Source organism: Serinus canaria, chromosome 10 (assembly GCF_022539315.1).
Source record: "Serinus canaria isolate serCan28SL12 chromosome 10, serCan2020, whole genome shotgun sequence".
Taxonomy (NCBI): domain Eukaryota; kingdom Metazoa; phylum Chordata; class Aves; order Passeriformes; family Fringillidae; genus Serinus; species Serinus canaria.
In genome coordinates, this window is record NC_066324.1 from 3,600,141 (window position 1) to 3,614,056 (window position 13,916).

Genomic DNA, 13,916 nt, shown 5'->3' on the forward strand with positions numbered 1-13,916 from the left:
GCCAAGGAAAAAAGTGTTTTATTCTCTTAGAGATATTCCTTTGTAAGAAGCCATTTCCTGGCCCAAATGTGATGGGGGCCTTAAGTCTCAAGGCCTGGATTGAGGGAAAAGTTTGCCTTGTGGATGGGAGCAATGGTGCCATTGTAGAGGAGGGTGCAAGGGCAATTCCCAGTTCCTTCACTCACAGGGAATAGGGTGAAGATGAAAGGTAAAAACCAGCAAAGATATTGGGAGTTACATTTGTGGATTCAGTGGGTTCTCTCCATGCCCTTCAGAAAGGGCTTCTCAGGTGGAAGGGTGTCAGTGAGGAAGTGAAGGTGTGAGGGAAATGGCTTGTCTTGAATCCCAGTCTCAGATTAGGGGGGACTCAGCCTTCCCAAGCTTTGCTGGCTCACACTGGTTTCCATTATCTGGGAAACTCCAGCGTAAATACAAAGCATGTGATTGCCAACTCCCCATTCTTTCCCTGCCTCCTTTAGAGTCCTCCAGACTCCTCATGTAGCTCTGGGAATAAGTGTGGTTCAACACTCATTATGTTCCCTTTATTCATCTGCGTGCTCACATAGTGCTAATAACAATGCAGCACAATAAAAGATAGCACCAGAGCCTTAAATTAAACACAGTCTTTCCAGTATCTCAGCGGGGTGGCAGGCAGGCGTTCATTTCCAGCTGCCTTTCAGCAACCCCATTAATAAATCATCCTGATTTTCCTGGAAGAAGAACTGCTGGGACATCCTTCTGTTCTGGGGGCAGAATCACGTTCAATATCCCAAAATTATTTGTTGGACATGGGCGTGAAGTTTAGGCTTGAGAATTGCAACTGCCAGAAACTCCACGATGTTCTTCCTCCCTCTTTTAACTCCCATTTTTTCCTGCTGTTCCTGTGCACCAGCGTAGGTGCTGTGCCAGTTAATGAGCAGCATTTCCCTGGTATGTGTTTAGGATGATCACCCTCTCTCAGCATGTCTGTCCCTAATGATCTACCCAGACAAGCTCTGCATCAGCACACGGTGGAACGCTGGCAATCTTTGATCCCTGAAATACATCTGGACTGAGGCAGTGGCCAGGGTCTTCTGAAACAAGGGGAATGTTGGAATTCTGATCCAAATTGCATTGCTTACACACAGCCAGGCTCAGATAAACAGCCTGACTTCTCTTAATATTTCCCTGCTTACCCTATTTTTCAAAATGTTTGTTGCTTTGATTGTTCCTTAAGATATCTCTCCAACTTTCCTCTGGCTTCATCATAGGAAGGCAAAGAAGGGAGAGACCCAATAGCCTTATTCAAATAAGTCTTACTAGTGACAGTCCTGCTACTCATTTGCCAAGAAACTGTTTATCTATGCAGAATAAATCTTAAACTCACTTTTAATAGTGCAATCTCTGCTAATAACTTGCCTAATGACAAGACTTATTTCAGTAGAAATTTATGTTTTAAGAGTGAATTGCTGATCAATTTGAAGGTCTTACATGGACATACTACAAGATTCATTTACATAGATTAATGACAATGTTGTCAGCCTCAAGATCTACAAGAGTGGAATGTTCACCATCATAACCTGTGAATGCTTTGTGAATAAGAAGGATTATGGTGATAGTTCCCATAGCTACAGAGAGAATATTGTGACTCTTCCCTTGTGTGAAAGCAGAACTGTTGGTTTTATTGGAAAAAAATAGGTATATATATATATAAAATTATGAAAATACCATTTATAATAAAGCTTTAGGTGAAACTGTTAGATTTTATCATTTATTTTTCAGTTGAATGTTGATTCTTAATATATGTGCAAGCATGTGGAAAATTTCACAATTGCATAGGCAGTCTTATGGTAGAAACTGGCCAGATATGGGACTGACCTGCTTTCCCTGAACTGCTCTTTCATTTCAGGTATCTTGAGCCATCTGATTAATGAGGTCTTTTTTCAGGTATTTCAAAGTTTAATTAAAAGTTGAATGTTTTCTCCCTGTTCAGGTTTTCAGTCAGATGTCAATCTTAGTGTTGACATCATTGTTTAGAGATGCTCTAACCTTGCAAAGTAAGTAATGGGGGTCTCTGGTTGCTGTCATTAGAAAATTGGCTGTGATGGGATCATTGGCTCAGCTGCCAAAGAGGATCGCTGTGGGATCTGCAGTGGAGATGGGAAAACCTGCAAGGTGGTGAAGGGAGACTTCAACCACACCAAGGGCATGGGTGAGTAACACTCTGGGGTTCTCCTACCTGCTGGAGGAGAGTTGGGGCCGCAGTAACAGCTCTTCCTCTTGGATAGCCCTGGAGTCACCTAGCAAAAACAGTTCTAGGAAGCTCCTAAGGAACACAAACCAAATCCCAACTCACTTCAGGAATGATATCCCATCTGCTTCTTACTCGTTCACCCAGATACCAGCCACTGCCTCTGCCTGAAGTTCAGGCTGAAGTTGTGTTTCTCATTCTGAGTGCTACTGGTGCTGATGATTTTAAATAGGAGACAAGATCACAGACTCTTTCCCAGCAAGAGAGAAGTTGGATTTCAGCACCATCTTTGAGGTCTCAGAATGACGCATGTTGCATGTTGTAGATGATTCATGTTATAATCATAATATCTCAGCTAAAGGAAAGAGCAGTGCATTCCCCTCTGAATATTTTTACTGATTCCCTGCCAGCAAAAATATCCCGTATAGGATATAAGACTTTTCCTTTTCTTGTTAAACATTAATGTATGTACAGCTTGGTGTTTGAATTAGTCTTTGTTCCAGGGTTTCTGTACTACACTTCTGAGAACCCTGTTATCACACATCCTTATTAGCCAAAGGGAGGAAAAGCCATGTCCAGAAGTTGGAAGCTGCTCCAGGAGGAAACAGTTGTCCAGAAAAAAAAGTATTTCCCATTTAGTGAATACAGAACTGGCATTTCTGTATGGAGAAATACATTTAATGTGCTGCTGCAGGGCTGACTTCCACAAAGCACATGAAAATCCCCTCTAAGCACACACTTCAGTCCAGTTTTGTGGCTAAAGCAGCACCAGTGCTTAGCAGCTCCCTTTAGTCCAGCTCTCAGCTCTGTAGTCTGAGGCTCTGATTTTGCTCACTGACCTCTGCACTCTCTTCCTCTTCACCTGTGGGGCCAGCTGGGATCTGTCACCTCCTGTGAGATGCAGATAGGATTTCCCACCTGCACCACATCTCTCTGCTGTACATCTGTGTGCTTGGCCAACCTGTTGAATGGTTTCCTGCATTAGTGCCTTTGACTCTTTTGTCCCAATTATTTCCCACCCACTTAACATCAAGCCTTTTGCATTTGAGGCAAGTGGTGGGAAAAGTTCCTCATTTCCATCAAAAAAACCCCAGCTATTCTCCATTTCTGTAGCAGCTTATACAGCTTTCATGGATTTCTTACATGTTGCTGAAGAGTAGCTGTCTTTTATCTTTTCCAATGAGTCTACAAAACATCTTGTGCGGATAAATACAAAATTTCTGGGTCACTGCCAGGAGGTTGCACCCGTTTCCAGCTACACAGACTGCTTGAGGTGGTGACTTTACAAGGCTGTAGGAGCAGAGCAGCTTCAGTCTTAACTGGCTGCCAGGACTCTGCAGGAGGTTCTCACCCCCTGTGCCCTGGAACTTAATCAGAAAGAATTCCTGATGACTCGTGGGCAGTGTTCAAGCATTCAGATTCTCTGCTGATCATCTCAGACACACAAAGCTGTCAAAGTATTGCTTTGTCAGTGCAATATTTCCACCTTTAGCCATCTCACATAATCTAGAAGATAATTGTTTTTACCAGTATAACCTCAAAACCATTTATTAGATGTTTTGTTTTATTTTAATTTGGAAAATTAATTATATTTAACGTGTGCTTCCATCCATTTCTGTTCACACACTGCTGTTTTGCAGAATCAGGTCCTCAGTTGAAGCCACTGAATTTCATGCAGTAAGCAAAGCTCCAGGGTATCACAAGTGAACGTTGCATTACTCAAGGGAAAAAAGGCTTTTTATTTTAAATTGACAGTTGAGCAAAATTTTAATGGAAGCTGGGGCAAAGAAAGATCCACAACGTTCTGGTGATAACAAGTTCAAGGTTTGGGTGTGTAAATGATTGCACAGTTCAGTGGCAAATCCCCACCACCTGGCTGCATTCCAGGTCAAGGCCAAGACCCCAAGTCCACTGTGCTGATTTATTACTTCAAAAGAGAATAGACTTCAAACATCAAGACATTGATTGTTTTGGAGTGGTATCTGTTTGGGGAATTGCATCTGCAGCCTTGAGCCTTTGCTCTGCCCGTGGGACTCCTCTGGTTGCAGGATTGGTGCCTCTGTGTCCTGTGATTGCAAATGATGTTGTGGAGCCCTGTGAAGTGAACTAAACCCCTGCCAACTCCTTTCTGTTTCTTAGTAACCAATAGTCATTGTAAGAAGGTTTCCACATGTGTGATGGCAAAGGCAAAGGCTGTTCCCAAGTGTTTCTCGTGTAAGATACTTGAATGCTGTTTGCAGTGTCAGTGGGTGTCGGTGAAATCCTTTGGTGTTGGTCCTTTATCTTCGTTTTGTCGGATTAGATGGGGAAATTTGGTATCAAAAGCCATGGATAAACTTCAAGTCCTTTTACTGTTTCACTTGCCTTGTCAGAGATACAATACAGATCCTTTCCTTTTAGGGAACCTATCTGTGGAAAGGAAGCTAAATTTTCATGCACCAAGCAAAAAGAACCAGGTCTATTTCTTTTTTTCCCCCAACTTTAATGTCACAGAGGTTCTGCCACCCTGGTGGGAAAGATGGTGGAACATTCAAAGTGCCTTGTAGGAGATCCAGCATTTCAGCTCTTACCACCTGTGATCCAGGGTGATCCAACTGGAAATGGACCCCATTTTTCTGCTGGAGAGGAGGTCAAAAGCCTTCATTTATGATGGTAAACATCACATACACTTGTGTGCAGCTGGCTGTCTTCAGCAGGCCAGCTGAATGCATTGTTTAGACTGGGGTTTCCTTTTGACTGGCAGCATGCCTTGTACCTATTTCTACAAAATAATTTTTCAAAACTAAACACAGAGTTGTTCTGAAGTCCACCTCTGTCACTCTTCCACTGTATGGGGGACCTAGAAATGAAGGACAGCTCTTGGACTCCTGTCTGTTGGGGAGCTGATTTATCACTGACGACTTCTCCAAGGTTGTGCCTGTAATCTCAGAGTCCTGGGTCTATCTCTCCTGCTTTTTCTTAGCCACATCAAAATTTTCATTTATGATTATGATTTAAAAGAATTTATGGTTATAATTCAAAAGAACGACCACAGATATTTGGATTTGTTTTAATGGCAGAATCTAATAATGTGAGATATGCCAGTTGTTGTAACTGTCATTTTGGGAAAGGAAAAGTACACCTTTGCTAGGAATTTTTCTTTTTAAGATGGTAGAAAAGTAGAGGTTTTATGGCACATGCTGTTTGTCCAGCACTTACTAAAAGAATCTTGAACAGTAGTGCTGTCATGCTGGCTGGGAGCATCTTTAGCCAACACAAAAATTATCTTTTTTCATCAATAGGCTGCACATGTAAATTACAAGAAAATAGAACTCTACCTAATCTTTAACTCAGAGATCTCTTATGGGGATTTCATCAGAAGATGCAAGTTAGAAATCCCAGTAACCAATTTCACAACAATGGTAGAAGCTTTGAAATTTATCCATGGCTCTTCAGAGAAATTATTTTCTTACAACTGAGCTATCCCATGGCTGGAAGTAGACAGGTGCCAATGCAGCATTTATTCTCAAGCTAAAAGCAAAACAGAATCATCACAGCTATTCAGAAAATAGACACATAATTTGCACTCCACTGCAACAAGCAGCAATCAGCAAAAGCTGGGAGGTGGGAAGGAAATGGAGTCTGGGAGGCTTAGCTGGTGCCTATCCCTGAAATACCATGGAAGTTTTGCTGGCCTTGGCTGGCAGGTAGGCAGGACAGCCTGATCTCCTTGGCTTCTACCCTGAGATGTTTGTTCAAAGCACTTTTGGGAGGTTTGATAATGGGCTGGGCACTGTTGACCTTCTCACACCTGATTTTGGTGTGTACAGGGATAAGATAGGAAGGTGCAGTGCCCAGGGGTTGGTACTTTCAGCCATGGGATCATTTGTCCTTCACCTCTGAGTCTGTCTTTCCCTGCAGTGTGAACCAGAAGAGTTTTGTAGTAGATCAGTGGCATTCTTAAATTCACACTAAACTTTCTGTTCTTTCTGGGAATAATAACAATGGCTAACGATGGATTTTTCTGTGTGGGCTGCTTTCCTCTTGCAAATCTCTCCAGCATTTAAATGAAGATACAGTAGCCACTGTTCACATATTAATCTCCTTGATGACAAAGCCACCTCTTTGTTCTGGTGTCTCTCCTAATACGAGTTATACCATAAAATTTGTATCTAGGATTTGCTTCAATCACAGTCTTACATTCCTGAGACACTGATGTAATGCAGATTATCCAGAAAGATTGGTGTGTGCCAAAGTAACTGTTCCCAAGGTGGAGTATACTGCATACAGCACTATAAATTATCAAATAATGAAGTTCTCCTGTTGTATTTTCAAAGCTTCATCTTAACAGGCTGATTTATGGGTGAAATTACTAAAAATACTGCCTGATAGTTGCCAGGTCTCATCAGTCTTTAACCAGTTCCTCATTTAAAGATGAACTTTAAGCCCAACCTTGCAAACCATGGCCTTGCAGACAATTATCCTTAGACCTAACAGAGCTTTGAGAGTCCTTGACTGGGGGCCAACTCTGAGACTTTTTTTGGTCATTCTAGCTGACACTTGATAATCTTTCTGGCAATCTGCAGTTACAGTTTGCCTAATAAAATGTGCCTGGAAAACACTGGAGGTGTTTGCTGGTGCAGGTATCTCAAAGATCAGGAATCTGTGACCACAAGCCTCCCACCAGCTCTGAGGACCAGAGTGGAGTGGTGGAGGTGATCAAAGCTTGTACCTGTGGCAAATTTGCATGGGTGATATCCAGTCTGTTTGCAGCAGAATTCGACCACTAACTCACCCAACATTGCTGGAAGTAATGAATGAGAGTGTCCAGGTGCTCCTGGTGGGACATGCCCAAGGGTTCTGCTTCACCTCTGAGAGGACTGGTCAGATCCAAACCCTGCAAAGCATTTGGCAGTTCTCTAACAGGAGAGTGAAGGTCAGCAGTCAGGTTTGTGGCACAGTGAGATAACACAGTGTGTTTCTTTTTATTCAGGAGCTGTGAGTGCAGCCCCCCAAAGCCATCAGTCAGGATTAGAAATTACACAAGGAGAAAAAAATCTGGTATGAGACCAAAGCAAACAGTCTCCAGAACTAATACTCTATTAATAGCTCATACTTGACCATTTACTATTGTAAAATGTAACATAAAAATCACCTTTCCACATGGTGTTTCTCTTATGGCACAGTGATGAAATGAGTGTATTTAATGGCTTGAGCTGAGCCTCCAGCACAGCTCCAGTGTTTGCTCACCTCTAAAGCAGTGTGACACACTCCTGGCTGCTGCTGAGTCAAGGGTCAGATCCAGAGTTCACTGAACTTAGTGAGTGCCTTCCACTAAATTCAGAGTAACTTTGTCTCCAACCCCTGCATGATTCAGCTCTGGGCATTTGTATCTGGTTTAAAAACTAAATAATTAAATAGTCCCCTAGTAGGTACTGAAACTTGGGCATGTTCCAAACTGGCTTCCTAGCAGGGGTGTTCAGGGTGTATCAGGAGCTGTTTCCTTTGACAGACTGTCACTGATCACGCTTCTGCTGTGTGTTCATGTCTTGAGTAGTTGTTGGTTGGGTTTATATGCAGCTGCATGGGGTGCAGTGAGGATGTTTGATATCTGACTGTATTGACTGTGATTTGATATCTCAGCTGATGAAAAACCAACTCCTGGCAATGTCTAGGATGAAGCCCAACATCTGTTTGCTCTGATTTCATAACAGATTTCCGTATTGCCTTTGTAAAATTGACCCTGGAAGTAATGATTTTTCCTGGTGAAACCCAGGCTGGAACAGCAGCTGGGAGAACCTCTGCTCTGGCTTCTGTACACAGACAAGTTCTGAGCTCTGCTGCCCCTCTCTCTGGTTTTCCTGCAAGGGATGAGTGACCATTTGTGACATATCCTGAGTAATGGAGAAGTAATTGAGGAGGAACAAGTGCAAAGAGAACTGAGCTGAAGAGTCAGATGAAAGTGTCATTCAGATACAACAAATCAGGGAAAGAGGGAGCCTGTCTGGCCCAAGTCAGCTGTCCACCTTCTGCATCTGATGAAACCCAAGAGCTCAAGCCTTACTCATGAAATGAATATTCTGGAAATGAATCCACCTTCTGAGACCCCAGATCTGTCTCACTCCATGTCACAATGGAAGGAGAATCACTTAGTCCTGAGGTGCAAAAGACTGTCACCATACCCCTTGGAGTCCTCCCTGTATCAGCACAGCAAAAGCAGGGCTGCACTTTTATCCCTCAAATAGCTCTGTGAACACTGCTAAGTGCTAAAGGAATCACTGCTCCCTGTGCCAGCACTTCTCCAACCCATTGCTCTAGACAGCCCACAATTCCCATAAAGGCATCACTGACACAGAACAGCTTCACAGAGCCCTTTAAAGCAAGAAAAGTGGATGAGGGGACATACAGGATAAGCTGCTTAACATCTAAAAGAAAGAGGACAGCAATAACCCCAAAAAGGTGCCAAGTGATAGACTGCAAAGTAAACTGGGTGGCCAATTAGAAGGAATCAAGTCATGGTTGTGATGAGATTAGTGTCATCTACAGAGGCCTGAATCAAAGTCCATTGAAGCCAGTGGAAAAACTCTGCCTGGGTCTTTGAAATGGGCCCTGGTGTTCCTCTGCTTTATTATTTAAAGGCACCGCTTCCACCCCATGGAGCAAATCTGTAACTCCACTTGCCTCCATAGTGGGGGAAAAGAGGCTGCATTTCCTTGTAGCTCCTGCTTATTCCTGCTGTATTCTGTGAATCAAAATTGGTCTTTGAAAAATTGTTCAGAGTTGGCCAGTGGTCAGTCCTGGAGAAACTTCCAGCTCTGTTATTGCACTAAATCTGAGCTGTTGAATTCTCAGCAGTCCAGTGAAAGGAGATCATTATCTCCTCTGGAATTTTTGTACAGAGCTGAAATGTAAATGAAAACAAGCTTTTCCCCAAATTTGTCCCACTAATTCCCTCTGTTCAGTTTAAGCATCATCAAAAAGTTTTGTGGAAGTGAGTCCTTTCTGACACCACAGCCTCGATGGGGAAGACAAAGCAAGAGCATCTTTTGGGAGCATCATTTCTCATGTCTGTTCTGTGCAGTGTTGCTCCTGACAGTCACATTTTGCAGTGTCCTCATACATCCCTGCCAGTACTGCAGGAAAACCGGGGTGATTCAAAAGGGTGCAGATCTAATGAGAGCTAATTAAGAAGGCTGAAGTCACAGCTGAGCAGCACTCATGCATTTCTGCTGAAATGTTAGTCATGACCACGCCTGTGACAGCAGTGAGAACTGGCTGCCAGCACAGGGATCTCATTTGGAGTAGTTCTCACTCAATCCCCAGCCTGGAGTTGAGTTTTTCTCAGGGAGGTAAGGGATGGCTGGTCCTGGCTGGCCCTGCCCTGCTTTCATTCCCCCCTTTTTTGTTGCTGTAGGTTACATCGAAGCCGCTGTGATCCCTGCGGGTGCCCGGCGGATCAGAGTGGTTGAGGACAAACCTGCTCACAGCTTTCTGGGTAAAAAGACAAAAGTAAAAATGTTTTGATTAAAATTCAGCAATGTTTTCTTTTAAAAATGACCCTTCTCTAAGCATCCTGTAAGGTTTTTTGCTGCCAGGGAGGGACTGGTGATCTGAGTCTTGCTGCAATCTCTGCTTTTGTGGCTTGGTTTCATGTGTTTGTGATGTGATAGTATGTGACACTTACAGGCCCTGTGCAACCTGGAAGGACCAGAGAGTACTTTTATATACAGACAGAAGAGTTCCTGAGCAGAACTTGGCAGTGGCTTGCACAGGGCTGCCAGGAGCACACAGCACTTCAGGAGGGAGTGGGGAAGAGAACAGTGTGTTTAGAGAAGGGAGTGGCAGAGGAAGGTGCCCAGCTCAGTCTGAAGCAGAGGCAGGACAGGGCAGCTGATATCCCTCAGTAACCTGCTGCCATTTCCTACAGCAGCACATTTTCACTGGATCCTGTACCCAAGACCTGATCCTGCATTCTGAGATGGGCTTGGCTGCAGCCTCTAGTTCACTTGCCTCTATTTTATCAGGCAAGAAAATTGTTTAATCCTCTTGTCATTTCTACTTCTGCATTCCTTAGAGGGGAACAGGCATCCTCTCCTCCCTTTCCTATTGGGAAAAAAAGGTTTAGACATGGCTGATGGGTAAGATTTTCACGTGACGTTGTTGTAGGGCAGAGTCTGTCAATGAATTTGTTGTTCAGTTACTCATTGCATAAATTAAAGGTCAGAATGGCATTTGTAAAGTGCAGCCAAGTCAGTTGTACTGAGGATCTGTTACTTTGCTCTTCTGCCTCTTCTCTCCGATGTTTGAGGCATTTCCTTCTCTGTCATTTCTGTGCAATAGATAAAGGGTTTTATCCCCATCTACTTCTAGGGAGTCCAGGTCACAGAAATGCTAATGGCCCATTAGTCTGAATTTACACAGGAAGCCTGTGGCAGAGCAGAGGCTTCAAAGAAAATTGCCCAAGATCCAAAAAACCCCTGACATGGTCCCAGAGCTGCATGGCCATGGAATTGCTTCCAGAGAGGAAGGAACTCTGAGAGGATTGCAAAGCTTCTCACTCTCTTGTTTGTGGAAGAGGAAACTGAGGTGTTGCAACTTGCTCATGGCTATACAGGGAGTCAGAACAAAGCTCAGATCTTGGTCTCTGATTTCCACATCTTTTGCTTATAATTCTTCATCTCCAGCCAAAAGGAGATGTTAATATCCAGCACTGGAACATCAGATGCTGCTGAAAACGTTTGCATAGTGGCTGTGTCAGGATTTCAGCTCTAGTGCTATTGATTTTCTGTCTTGAGATGTTGCTGCAGTTGGCAATATCACTGGGAAAGATGCTTTTGTTCTCTTTCACTCCTGATTCAGGGGAAAAAAAAGGAGGGCAGATTATGTCATTCAGTTGCCCTTTGATCAAAACCATTGGCATTTGTGCCACTTCTTGGTAGGAAGGAATATCACCACTGCTCCTATTTCCATAATGCTTTAGCCCACCTACACATGGGGTGTTTGACATAGCAAAGCCTGGTGGAACAATGGGATCCAGTGTTCCTTTGGGTTTTGCAAGTGCTCTGCCTTCTGGAAACCAGCCTTTTTGTTTGTCTTGGTGGGGTTTGCACAAGGTATTTGGGCTTTGGCAGATAGCAGATCACTGAGAGTCTTACATGGAGTTAGAGACTGCCTTTCCTTGGGACAACATAACCTTGACTAAAGCAGATGGTTCCCCACTGGGTGGTGAAGATTAGGATTGTGTAGTTTTGAGAGCAGGAGCTGGCCCTGTTTGCATCACATAAAGATAGATAAAAGTCTGGCTCTTTTAAAGCTTTTAGTGCTTTCAGCTCTTTGGTTCATGGTCAGGAGCCAGGAGAACCTCTCTAAGCTTTCCAGGGTTTTTTCTTTCAAGGAACACTCAACACAAAGAAAAGATACCCAATGTCTCGCTGAACTGAGATGAAGAATAGCAGCAGGGGGGTTCCATAGGGCAATAAAGATGACCAAGAAAAAAATTCCCAATCACTCTTAAATTCAGGTCTGAGTGTGGAAGGATTTTCTATTTCAATAGCACTGACAAAGCTGCGTCCAATCAGGTCCTATTTCTACTCAGAACCAGGTACAACATTTTGGAAAGAAGCCCAGCATAATTTGGAATCATTATTCCATCTGCTGGGAGCAGTGCCTGAAGAATTTCCCTCCACCTACAGGCAACCCACGCTGGCTGCCTTGGCTGGCTGTAACTCTTAAAAACCACCTTGAACAGGAAATGCCTGGGCAGTTTGTGTCCACAGGCTGGGAAGCAAGCTGGAGAGACCCAAGGTGGAAATAAAGATCTGACTAGATGCCAGGTTTAGAAGTTGATTGGTCAGTTCCTGCCTTCCAGCCAACAAGAAAAACAGAAGTTACAGGTTGTTGCTGGTGTTCCTATTCCTCCTGCTCTTCTGCTGTACAAGTTTGAGTTTAGTTCTGTCACCTCTAGGGCTGGGCACACAGCCAGTGGTTGTATGTAACAAAAGCCATTGGAGTTCCCTGTGTCTGAGACATGGAAGGTTTTGTAGCTGCAGCAGTGATCTTGCTGATGGGGTAATGGAGGCAAACAGTAGTGAAAACACTTTGGCCTAAGTGCTCTGCTCAGTCCCCAGTGCAATTCCTGCAATCCTCAGGGAGCACCTTTGGGAACAGGTCTATTTCCAAACTCTCCACCTCCTCAGCCACTAAAGGAGCAGTGCCTGCAGCAATCAAAATCAAACCCTCACCAGAAAAGAGGTTCACAAAGATGAAACATTGGTTTTCATCAGCAAATTATCTCCCTTTGATGGTGAGCTGGAACCAAAGCATGACTTAAGTCACTCAACCTCTTAGACAGTTTGGATCATGTGCTGGGCTATCTTTCCTAGTCAGCCATGCTGCTTGGAGACAGTTTTATCTCACTCACAGCTTTGATCGTCTTGGAAGCCACTAGGTCTTGGCAGAGGAAAGCAATCCTCCTTCAGAATTGTGTCTGCAGTTTGCAGAAGGTACTTTCTAAACTGAGGAACAAAATAGAAAGAGAAGTGAGCCACAGGGAGAGACACATTGCTGCAGCATGCAAATGCCAGGACACCATCTTACCCCTGGGCTGCATGCCAGAGGAAACTTTCCTCAGAAAAAATACTCTTCCACTTCAGTTCCCCTTCACCCTGATTTTGGAGCCTCTGATGGGACTCTGAGAGCTGTCAGGAAGGTTGTGTGCAGCAGGACAGATTTTCCAGGATTGCCAATGTACAGGTCCTCAAAAAGGCACATGCAGATGCAGAGAACATTGCGACCTCCATTTGCTCCAGATTCCCCCAGAGTTCAGACATCACAAATTTTTTATATATGTGTATATATCTCCTAAGCACATCCAGGAGGGTTGGCTGGCTATGGAGGCTTGATCCAAAGGGTTGACAATAGGAGATTTCCTATTGACTTCCAAAGGCTTTAAACAATTCTCTTACCTTCTTGCAACATTCTCAGTTAAGTGACAGCAAAGTTCTTTACTGGAAGAGAATAACATAGGCATGAGATGCTAGAGGTTAAGAAAACATCTTGTTAAAGGCTTAGCCAAAAGACACAGTTAACCTTGAACTCTAAGGAAGCCCAGTAACACGTGGGATATTCTGTCTGTCTGCTGTCAGGGCAGATTTGATCACAGTGAGTGGATCTCCACAAAGGGGCCTGGCACTTTCTGCTGCAGCAGGGTCTGCCAATTTTCTCTTCCTCAGTGCATCACACCAACATCTGGATAACTCTGCTTCCGTTCTAACACAGAAAACACATCAATCCCTAAATCAGCTTCCACTGATGAGTCAACAGTAATGTGATGCCCTTATGGCTGGAGGTGTCTTTAAGTGTTTGAAGGACATCAGTGATCCTGATGCAGTAGTTAGGCTGGAAGAAAGGACATACAATTCCAAGTATGTTTTCTACCCAATATTCATCTTCCTTCTGAAGCTGAGCTTTCCATGTTGACCTTAGTGAGGCACAGAATGGGTGTGACCCTACAGCACCTGACCTTATGCATTTGTGTGCAGCACTTGGATTCTGAAAAGAGGATGGCCAAGTTCACGTTTTGCCCACTGACCAGTCCCTGCTTTGTGACTTGACTTCTTTTACAGCTGTGACAGCTGAGTGTTAATTCTTTCAATGTTTGGTTATGGACCACACACAAACACAGCATCAGTTGTATTTTGCATTTACA

The 13,916-nt window shown here is 43.8% G+C and overlaps 1 protein-coding gene across 2 annotated transcripts in view; it reads left to right on the forward strand.

Moving 5' to 3' along the window:
• Positions 1-13,916, forward strand: part of ADAMTS17 (ADAM metallopeptidase with thrombospondin type 1 motif 17) — a 155,748-nt gene that overhangs the window by 100,741 nt on the left and 41,091 nt on the right. The window contains exons 15-17 of one of the 2 annotated variants that reach the window (XM_050978430.1): positions 2,071-2,191; positions 4,370-4,444; positions 9,624-9,704. In XM_050978430.1, the coding sequence (XP_050834387.1) occupies positions 2,071-2,191; positions 4,370-4,444; positions 9,624-9,704 (277 nt within the window). The remainder of the gene's footprint in view (positions 1-2,070; positions 2,192-4,369; positions 4,445-9,623; positions 9,705-13,916) is intronic. The other variant, XM_050978431.1, reaches the window with a different exon arrangement.